Here is a 10,335-nt window from a genome sequence, read left to right on the forward strand (position 1 = left end):
CATGGCCGCTGAGCCTGCGCGTCCAGAGCCTGTGCTCCGCAACAGGAGAGGCCGCAACAGTGAGAGGCCCGCGTATAGAAAAAAAAAAAAAAAAAGCCAACAAACGCATCTCCATTTCTATCTCCTTTGACATCTCCCTTCTCCCTCCTCCAGTGCCTTAAGTACTTCCAAGGATCTATTCTCACTGCTCTTTTCTCTCCACAGTCTCACCTACCTGACCCCTAGAACGCCAGCTACTCCCTAGTTGACATCCAGAATCCAGCCACTTCTCACCACCTCCACTGCTTCCACCCTTGTCCAAGCCACCATCTACTCTTGCCCAGATATTGCAGTAGCTTCCTAACCGGTCTCCCCATGTCCATACCTGCTCCCCTTTCAGTCTAGTCCCCACCCTGCTGTTAAAACCTAAGCCAGATCGTGTCTCTGTGCAGAACCTTCCAGTGACTTCCCATTGAGCCAAGTCCTTACAGTGCCCCACAGGGCCCTGCACAATTGTCTCGGCCCCTCTCTGACCTCATGTCCTGCAATGGTCCCCCTCACTCACTCCTCTCTAGCCACACTAGCCTCTTCAGGGTTCCACACTACACTAAGCACACACCTGCCTCAGGGCCTTTGCACTTGCCTGGAATGCTTTTCCCTGAGATAAACACACAGCTTACTCTCTCAAGTTGCTTCAGGTCTCTTCTCAAATGTTACTATTTATAATAGTACCCCATCCTGTATTCTCTGTCTCCTTTAGCACCAATGCTAAGTGTATGCAGTATATGTGTATGTTTATTTATCGTCTGTCTCCCCTCCCCCACATACACACTAAAATGTAAACTCCATGAAGACAAGGACTTTGTCTCTTTTTGCAGTGGATTCCCCATGCCTAGATCAATGCCTGGCACATACTACGTGCCAAAGAAATAAAAACTGATTGGAATAGGGTGAGTCTCAAATCTCTATCTTCAGTCCAAATTTTTCTTCTGTACTCCAGATCTGTACTTTAATATGCCTCCTTACCACCCTGCCCCATAGGCACGTCACACCAAATTCACTAGGCCTTCCCTAGTACCTCCTGAATTCTCTCCCAGTGGGGGGCACCAGCACTTACCCAGCTGCCTAAGCTGGAAGGAAGGGTCAACCTTGACCTCCTCTTCACCTTTCCCCATTTAGTCATAAGTCCTGCCACTTCTACCACTTAAATCTTTCCAATCCCTCCCCTCTATTCCCTCAGCTACCTCCTCCTTTCAGTCCCCCTTCATCTGGACACTGCAACACACTTCCAAATGCTCACCCACTTCCAGACCATTCTACCCACTCAGGTCTGAGCAGGCTCTTCTTGACTAAAGGCCCTCAGTGGCTCCCCATAGCCTGTGGACAAAGTTCAAACCGCTTGGCCTCTCCATCCAGTTCAACATAACACCCTAGGCTGCCACTGCCATGTTTGTCTTCCCACTATTCTCCCAAAAAGCCCAAAGCCAGCCCAAGCCAATAAGCTTGCAGTTGTTCCCTCTAACTGGCATGCCTGTCCCCGACACTTTCCTAGAGAACTCCAGATCATCTCTCAGATCTCAGTAATCTTATCTAATTACTCTCTAGGAGAATGTCCCACCCTGGCACCCCTTTGTGTACACCTCTGTCCCAGGTTTAAGACACTTTGCTGTAATTGCTGGGTTACCCATTGGTCTCCCTTCCTAGGATGTGAATAACTTGGAGATAGGGGTGAGTCTTAGCCATCTTTTTAACCCCAAGTCTAGCACAGGATACATCCAATCAATGTTGGATTGATGCATGGATAGATAAATGAAGTCTCCAACTTCCTGCAGCCTCAACGGAATGCTTGTAAGATGATGAGCTCCCCATCGTCGGGGGTAGTCAAAAAGAGGCTGGATGGTCCTGTATGGCACTGTCCAGGGAAATTTCTTCAGTTCTAAATCCCTTCTCTCCCATTCCACATTCGTTCACTACTTCCTAGAGTGCCTCCTGTGAGCCAACACCTCCACCAAAGATGCTTCAGGACCCACTTCCAAACAGCTCCCCACCCCCCTCAAGGCTTCTGACCCTTCTCCAAACTGGACTCTTTGAAAACGCAGGTCCACCACCTGACGTCTACTCTGGGTCTTCATTCTCCAGAAACTTTCACCTTGCCCAGCCTCCGTTCTTGCCACACGTCCATTGTAAACCCACCAAGTCTCTAAGTTTCTCTGGCGCCCCTCCCCACGTATCCTCCCAGGGAGGACCTCGCCCACTCGCTTCCTGGACCTCTCCCCTTTCGATCCTACCTCGCAGCCACCCCTTCCTGGCCCTCGCTAGCTCCCGGCTCCTCAGTATCCCCCTGTGGCCTCAGCCAGCCCGGGCGCCGCCTCCACCTGTACAGGGTCTTGCGCGGTGCGAGCTGGTCCTCGCTCAGGCCCTGCGCGATGTAGTAATCGTCGACGAGGCCGAGGATGCGGCCCCAGAAAAGGACCCGATCGAAACGGTAGTCGCGTTTAACCAGCATAAGGGAAGTGAGCAGTGAGGCCCGACGGTCCGGGCTGAGGCCCTGCCCACTACCGGACGCCAGCTCCAGAGACAATAGGAGGCTCTCTTCGTCCATTCCTCCAGCGGCTCTGCTCAACGCCTGCCCCGTTGCTAGGAGAAGCCGGTGTCCACTGAGACCCAAAGCTCCGCCCTTCCATCCGACCGGAAGCGGGATTTCACGCACGCGACCTCCTGCAGCTCAACCTTCTAGGGCCTCCTGCCAGCCCTTCTTCCCATGGAGCCCTTCCGAAAAGCCTGGGGGTACACTAGCTCCCTCCCGCTTCCTTTCCCGAGTAAGTGTCTGGAGGTGTTCACTTGTCAGGGCAACGGTGTGGTTTTCCCCCCAAATAGGCAGGATACAGTCGATAGGTTGGAGGTCCAAATAAGCCAAATTCTGGGGATATTTTTGTTTTCCCTAAGCCCTTTCACACGGTCGACATTTACTGAGTCCTCACTGTATATGCAGTTGGGGTTTGGGAAGAAAAATGCAACAGCGACACTAGCTATATTATTTCACTCCAGTCGTGTCCTTTCTTGGCCTCAGAATTATCTATGCAGAAAAGAATTTGAGATCCTCTTGGCTCTAGGATACCAAGGCAATTAATCCCCCGCAAAGCCAGGTCTTACAAAGACCTAGGCAAGGTGATGGGGGGGGGGGCGGTGAAGTTCCCCAGTGGCCCAGTGGTTGGTTAGGACTCCCCGCTTTCACTGCCTGAACACCTGAGCCAATCCCTGGTGGGGGAATTAAGATCCCACTAGCCCTGCGGCACAGGTAGCTGGGGCCTAGGCAATGGGGCAAGGTATAGGGCCATACCTTGGGAAAGGAGGGTGCGAAGAGGGGTACAAAATGGGTGATTTTATAGACTACACTCTCCCATCAACATTTTCATTTACATTAACAACTACATGTTCCCTACCACCTACATTTACCTACCTCAAGCCCCACAACGGTTGCTTTTAGGCGAAAGTGGTGGCAACAGATGGAAGGCCAGAACCCCACTGAAGCTGGGGCTCTTCACTCCCTGGGCCAGATACTATTTCTTCACATCCATCTCTGGAGTGCCCAGCCAAGATTAAGAGATAAACAGGGACTTGCATAGTGGTGCAGTGGTTAAGGATCCGCCTGTCAATGCAGGGTACACGGGTTTGATCCCTGGTCCGGGAGGATCCCACATGCCAGAGAGCAACTAAGCCCGTGCGCCACAACTACTGAGCCTGCGCAATAGAGCCCGCGAGCCACAACTACTGAAGCCCGCGCACCTAGAGCCCATGCTCCGCAACAAAGAGAAGGCCCCGCGATAAGAAGCCCGCACACCACAACGAGGAGTAGCCCTGCTCGCCACAACTAGAGAAAACCCGTGCTCAGCAACGAAGACCCAATGCAGCCAAAAATAAATATTTAAAAAGAGATAAACAGGTGCCTCAGCAGGCTTGTTGTCAGAGAAGGAGATGGGATTTATTGATAAAATTATTAACTGGTATTTTAATTTCTGGATTCCTTTGGAGGACTCATGAAATCAGAATGACCTGTCCCCAATGCCAACCCGACAGAGAACTGTCTAAATTACCTGAATAATTACTTTGTTTTGATTGCCTAGACATTGTTTATGAAGGCTTTTAAAAGTAGTACTTGAGGGATCTGACTTGGCTTAATGTGTCTTACATCTCAAAACAATTTATAACTTGTTCAAAACTCTCCCTCCCTTTAGGCAGACCCCTTAGCCTGTCCCTTCCCAAGTGGGAGATATGGCCCTGCTCCTCTTCTGTAAGGTAATATCAGACACAAAACCAGCAAAGTCCAGCTGGTGGAATATGCTTCAAGTGGACACAGCACAGAAAAGATCTCAAACCTTTTGTTTGCATTGATTCCATACTTACTCCGCACCAATAAATGGCAGGTTCCATGTCACGAAACACAATCTGAAGCCAGAGACGGAAGTCCTGCTGCTTTCCAATTCTACCACCTTCAGTAGGGCAAACCCTGTTTAATTAGCTCAGAGTAAAATCACACAGGGTGTACAGCAGTGTAAAGCAGTGAGCCTCGAGCCAGCTGGACTGGGTTTGAATCCAGGTTTTGACACTTATGCAAGATATTCAATCTCATGAATCCAGGTTTCGACACTTATCTTATGCAAGTTATTCAACCTCCCCAATCTCCCCAAGCATCATCTATAAAACGGGGACTATAATATGAACTTTTCAAGGTTATTAGATTAGATAATGTATGTAAAGTGCTTAAAATCTACTATAAAATATAAACTATTTTCTTAAAATATAAAACATAAAACATTCTTCTTAAAACGTAAAAAATAGTATATATTGCCCCCATTTACACATACATACACACACACACACACTCCCAAACACACACCCCTATCTCCAACACCAGCAGGATGAGGATTCTGTCTTCAACTTGCTTCCAAGAAATAAGCAGGTGTTCGCAGGGACAAAGGGCCTCAGTGCTTAGTGGACAGGACAGCATCAGGCTGGAGAGGACAACAGTAAGGCTCAGGATGGCCAAGCCAGAAATGTAGCCGAGGAAGGACAGCCACAGGCAGGAGAGCAGGGTTTGCCTGAGGACAATACTGCCAACAGCAACTGCCGGCAGCCACCATGCAACTGCAATGGAGAGAGGCAGGGCAGAATTCCAGAAGGGACATCTGGCCTCAGGGAAGTGAGCCTGCAGGGCAGCCTTGGTGCCTTAGCCTACGGTTCAATCAGGCTTTGCAAAGACTCTCTCGGTTTTCTTTTCTCAGCTCCCTTCCCCCATGTGACCTCTGCTCTGGGTACACATACTCACGTGGCAAGCAAAGAACATCGGGCTAAGAGTTAGCTGATGAGAACTCTTGCCCCAGCTCTGATATCGAACTGTTATAGAACCTTGGCCAAGTCACTTAACTTCCCAGATTGGCCTGGGGCTGATGAAGAGAAAGAATCATTAGTAAAAAAAAATCATGGAAGCCCAAAGCATAAGAGGCCAAGGGGGAAGATAAGATACTCTAACCTCAAGCCTGGAAAGTCTCTTTAAGCTAAAAGAGTTTCAGGAAAATGTAACATTAATCCATACATTTTATATTTAAGTTCATGAGTCATATCCACATTATGTCCCTGGTAAAAATTCTGAAAGGCCACAGCAAAAAGCAGAAAAGGGTCACCTCCATAGGGGTGTCCGTCTATGGGCCCATGTTTGCTTTCCAACCCCCAAAAGAAACACCTGACCCAGAACCCTCTGGGAAAATCAGCCTTTGATTCAAAGAGATGCTTGTTCAGTGATGATTATTACAGCCCTAACCATACCATCAGCCCCCCGGGAAGTCTAAGGGAGGCAGGCAGCCAGAAGGAGAGAACCTTCCTCTCGCCAGGAATTAACTAGCTCCAAGCAAGAGATGGGTGACTTGGTGCCACAGGGGGAAAGATAATTTAGCCATTGTGTTCACGATGAGCATTCCCATTCACTCGTGGAAACCCTTCAGTGTCACTGGTGCCTGGAACCAAATGTAATCCTCCCAGGCTGTAGCTGGGATGGCGGGTCGGCCACAGGACAGGGTCACAGTCAATTTGTGGCCCCGGCTGGGCACTCTATAGTTGAGCTTGGGTCGAAACCAGTCTTCTCCACAGTCGCGGTGACCCTGTGCCATGACAATGGTGCCCATGAGTGGAGGAACCTGCAGCTCACTGAAGGCATCAGCCATGAAAATGGCTCGGAAGAGGCGGCGCAAACAAGCTGCTGTGCTCAGGCTCGGGTCCATGCTGTTGGGGACCAAGCGGGACAAGTCAAGTTCATAGAACTCCTTGGGACTGAGGGCATTGCCCCCAAGGAGGATCAGCACTCGTGGTACTAGTGTCCTGGCAAAGAGACCCTCCAGGTGGCTGAGGATGCCCTCCAGTTCTGCCAGGGTTTGTTGGCATTTCCTGCTGCTCACCTCGGCAGTGGCCCGAGGTTTCTTCTTCACCACTTCCTCTGCCTGTGAGGACAAAGAATGGTGACAGAGAAGTTCTGCAAGGTAGGGGAAAGCTAATGACCTTTGAAGAACCCTCTGGGATGGAGCAGATTTATGGGACTGGATTTCCAGTTCAGTGAACTGCCACAGGCAAGACACTGGGTTTTATCAGAGGGTAATGTATCAAAAAGGAAACTACGTTCTTTGTACAAAATCATAATTCTTCCACACTTAGAACAGCAAAGACAGTGTTCTGAAGCAGGAGGCATCCAGAAATTAGCAACTAAAATACTCAAGGAGATGTGGTGGCACGGTAGGTGGCAAATTTTTGCTGTGCTGAGAGTGAAAACAAGACTGAGGATTATTTGGTCTAATAAATTCTGGAGTTCATCCTCCAGTTAAACATGGCAAATGGAAGGAAGGGAGGGATGGAGGGAGGGAGGGAGGAAGGAAGGAAGGCAGGAAGGAAAGAGGGAATGGAGGGAGACAGGAAGGGAGGGAAGGAGGGGAGAGAAAGAGGACTCCCAAGGGCAAAAAGAACTGGAAGGGACTTCCCTGGTGGCACAGTGGTTAAGAATCCGCCTGCCAACGCAGGGAACACGGGTTCAAGCCCTGGCCCAGGAAGATCCCACATGCCGCGGAGCAACTAAGCCTGTGCGCCACAACTACTGGGCCTGCACTCTAGAGCCCAAAGCCACAACTACTGAGACCGCGTGCCACAACTACTGAAGTCGTCATGCCTAGAGCCAGTGCTCCGCAAAAAGAGAAGCCACTGCAATGAGAAGCCCGCGCACTGCAACAAAGAGCAGCCCCCACTCGCCGAAACTAGAGAAAGCCGGCGCACAGCAACAAAGACTCAACACAGCCAAAAATAAATAAATAAATAAATTGCAAAAAAAAGAACTGGAAAATAGACAACAGTGTCCAAAGGCAGCAACAAATTTCTGGAAGAGAGAAAGCAGACGGAAGAGTTCGAAAGAGCTGAATACCAAGTACTGACAGAGGGGACTCCCCTGAGAAGTTTGAAATGATTCACAATGCAGAAGCCCATAAAGGCCCAGGAATTGTCCACTTAAGCACCACAGCAGACAAAAGTGAACACATGGGGACTGAGGGAACACCTGTGCAAGGACCCTTAGATCACCTGCCAATTTCCTCCACCCAGACAGAATGTTTTGGAAGTCCTCTTTCTCTCTTTCTTTCCTTTCTTCCTATTTCTCTGATTTAGTAGTATTTCAGATGGGAGCACAGATAAGCATGTGTTCAATTTGCCATGTTTAACTGGAAGACCACTCCAGAATCACCTTTATTAGACCAATCTTCTTTCCTGTTATCACTACCATTACTTTCTCACCCAATATCCTTCAAGGCTATCAGCTAGCTCAGAGGCCCAGCCATGCACACAGAACTTTCATGACTTATTCTTAAATATTTATCAGACACCAAATAAAAGCCTCTAACATGAAAGAGACAAAAACAAATAAATAGGAAAAGGAATCTGGAAGAAACGGAGACACTGCAAGCGACAGAGAAAAGCTTCAAAAATACAATAATTAACGTCCACAGGTAAGAGAAGTTCATACAGACAGGAAACAACAGGATGCAATTTAAAAGGAACATGTAAAAATTAAGAAAAAGCTCTTAAGACTATGACTGGCAAAAAAGAAAAAAAACTGATATAAGTGTTAGAATATAAACTCAAGGAAGTTTATATAAATTTATATAAACATAATATAAACCCACAGAAAATATAACATAGAAACAAAGAGATGAGGATATGGACAGAAAAGACACTAAAATTAAAGGATCAGATCTTCCCTGGTGGCGCAGTGGTTGAGAGTCTGCCTGCCGATGCAGGGGACGCGGGTTCGTGCCCCGGTCCGGGAAGATCCCACATGTCGCGGAGCGGCTGGGCCCGTGAGCCATGGCCGCTGAGCCTGCGCGTCCGGAGCCTGTGCTCCGCAACGGGAGAGGCCACAACAGTGAGAGGCCCGCATACCGCAAAAAAAAAAATTAATTAATTAATTAAATTAAATTAAAGGATCAGTTCATGAAGTCCAAATGCAACACACAATAGGAGTTTCAGAAAAAGAAAACAAGAGGAAAAGCAGGAAGGGTTAGACTATCAAGACTAGAGTGGGTAGAAAGGGGGCTTCCCTGGTGGCGCAGTGGTTGAGAGTCTGCCTGCCGATGCAGGGGACATGGGTTCGTGCCCCGGTCCGGGAGGATCCCATATGCCGCGGAGCGGCTAGGCCCGTTAGCCATGGCCGCTGGGCTTGCGCGTCTGGAGCCTGTGCTCTGCAACGGGAGAGGCCACAACAGTGAGAGGCCGGCGCACCGCAAAAAAAAAAAAAAAGACCAGAGTGGGTAGAAAGGGACAGAAGCCATAGGGCTGAAACATCCCTTACAGCTGCTTAGGCTGACAGGCCTGAAGATTCCTTAGACGCCCTTTTTACCTGCCCACCATCTAATAGCCACAAAGTCTCCCCACCAATTTTCTCCCAAAGCCTGTGCCCACCTGGGGAGGTTTTCGGTAGAAGTGCTTAAGCTGTTCGTAGGGCAGAGGGAGTTGCTGGCGTTGGTACATGATATGCTTCAGAAGTTCACAAGTAAACCGACAGCACCCTTCCTGGCTGACAGGCCCGGGAAACACCACTGGCACCACGCAGACTCTGGGGCGAAGGGGATCCGAAGGGTTGGGAGGTTCCTGGGGGGAGGTGGTCTCAAGTTCTATCTGGGGGTCGTGGGTTTCCTCCGACTTCTCACACCACTCCAAATCTGGTAGGTGCACAGGGGGACAAGAGAGAAAAATGAAAAACTTAAAAGGCCAAAGCCAGTCTTCTCATTCCCTTGTGGCGACATCGGCCACCACTGCGGAGGCGACACCCCGACACATGCAGATTCCCTCCGCAAACTCCCCTGTGGGCGGTGGCGCGGAGGTTCCGGATCCCAGTTGCCTAAGGGGAAGTGACGGCGGGATTTGTGGGGAACGGGTGGAGGATTTCGGAGGCAGCGACTGGGGCTCTGCTCAGAAAGTGGAGGCCCTGATCTGGGAAAACCAGTTGAGAGAAAGTGTAGTCAAGCAGGGCCCAGAACCCGTCGCGAAAAGGGGGGTGAACCAATGGAATCCAGGGCCTTGGGGGCGATGGAGTCAACGGCGCCGAGTCAGAACTGGGAGGGACGCCGGGAAATGGGGACAAGGACGACAGGCCAGAGAAGGGGCCAGGGGCTAAGTGACTGGAGGGAGCAGCGGTAGGGAGGAAACAGACTCCTCGAGCTCCGGACCCCACGCCTTACCAGAGACTGCGGCCGGGGCCTGCACTTCCGGCTCTGGGGCCGCCATCATGACCTCCTCCCCACTCTCCGTGCGGTTTGAATAGGCGCCCCGCGCAGCCTCATGGGAAACGCGGCCTCCACTTCCGGTTCCGTTGCCGGAAAGTGGGCGGGGCGCCGCGTCAGTGTGGCGGAGGCTGGGCTGGGTGGGGAATTGAGCTCTGCGCTCTCCTTCTTAACACCGTCCGGCAAGTCCGCTGAACCCTTCTCCTACAGGGAAACCATGGGTTCTCAGCCACTTAGCGCTGCCTTCCAAAGGACACCCGCCCGCATGCATCCGTTCTCTCCTGCGTTCCGTATTCGCTGCGCACCTACTTCGTGCCAGGCCCTGTCCTAGGTGCTGGAGACTCTGCAGCGAAGAAGCCAGAGGCAGGCGCTGTCCGCAAAGTGTTCAATGCCTAATGGATTCAATGCAATGTGATGAATTATATAGTAAGGCATACATGGGCAGCGGACGCGAAGAACAGGAGCGCCTAACCTAGAGGGGGTGGGAGTGAGGGGTGGTCCCGGAGGAAACTGAGACCTGTAGGATGAGTAAAGGTAAAGAGGAGGGCCT

At 50.5% G+C, this 10,335-nt stretch overlaps 2 protein-coding genes across 3 annotated transcripts in view; both read right to left on the minus strand.

Moving 5' to 3' along the window:
- Nucleotides 1–2,626, minus strand: part of RSPH9 (radial spoke head component 9) — a 19,616-nt gene extending 16,990 nt beyond the window's left edge. For both annotated transcript variants that reach the window (XM_060021749.1, XM_060021748.2), the window contains exon 1: nucleotides 2,355–2,626. In XM_060021749.1, coding sequence (XP_059877732.1) covers nucleotides 2,355–2,581 — 227 coding nt within the window. In that variant the 5' untranslated portion in view covers nucleotides 2,582–2,626. The remainder of the gene's footprint in view (nucleotides 1–2,354) is intronic.
- A 1,246-nt stretch (nucleotides 2,627–3,872) lies between these two features.
- On the minus strand, nucleotides 3,873–9,972 carry MAD2L1BP (MAD2L1 binding protein). The gene is made up of 3 exons (XM_060021752.1): nucleotides 9,744–9,972; nucleotides 8,965–9,224; nucleotides 3,873–6,470 (listed from the first exon to the last, which is right to left on the minus strand). Exons 1-3 carry the CDS (start codon nucleotides 9,790–9,792, stop codon nucleotides 5,958–5,960), a joined length of 822 nt encoding a protein of 273 aa, XP_059877735.1. The 5' UTR covers nucleotides 9,793–9,972; the 3' UTR covers nucleotides 3,873–5,957.
- Between the last annotated feature and the right edge of the window lie 363 nt (nucleotides 9,973–10,335).

Source organism: Delphinus delphis, chromosome 10 (genome assembly GCF_949987515.2).
Source record: "Delphinus delphis chromosome 10, mDelDel1.2, whole genome shotgun sequence".
Classification (NCBI taxonomy): Eukaryota; Metazoa; Chordata; class Mammalia; order Artiodactyla; family Delphinidae; genus Delphinus; species Delphinus delphis.

Bases quoted from the DNA above. Each gene is read 5' to 3' on its own strand.
- MAD2L1BP (XM_060021752.1), bottom strand. From the start codon at position 9,792: ATGATGGCGGCCCCAGAGCCGGAAGTGCAGGCCCCGGCCGCAGTCTCT. The intron at 9,225-9,743 runs GTAAGGCGTGGG...TGCACCTACCAG, and splicing joins GGCCCCGGCCGCAGTCTCTG to ATTTGGAGTGGTGTGAGAAG. The intron at 6,471-8,964 runs GTGGGCACAGGC...TTGTCCTCACAG, and splicing joins TCTACCGAAAACCTCCCCAG to GCAGAGGAAGTGGTGAAGAA.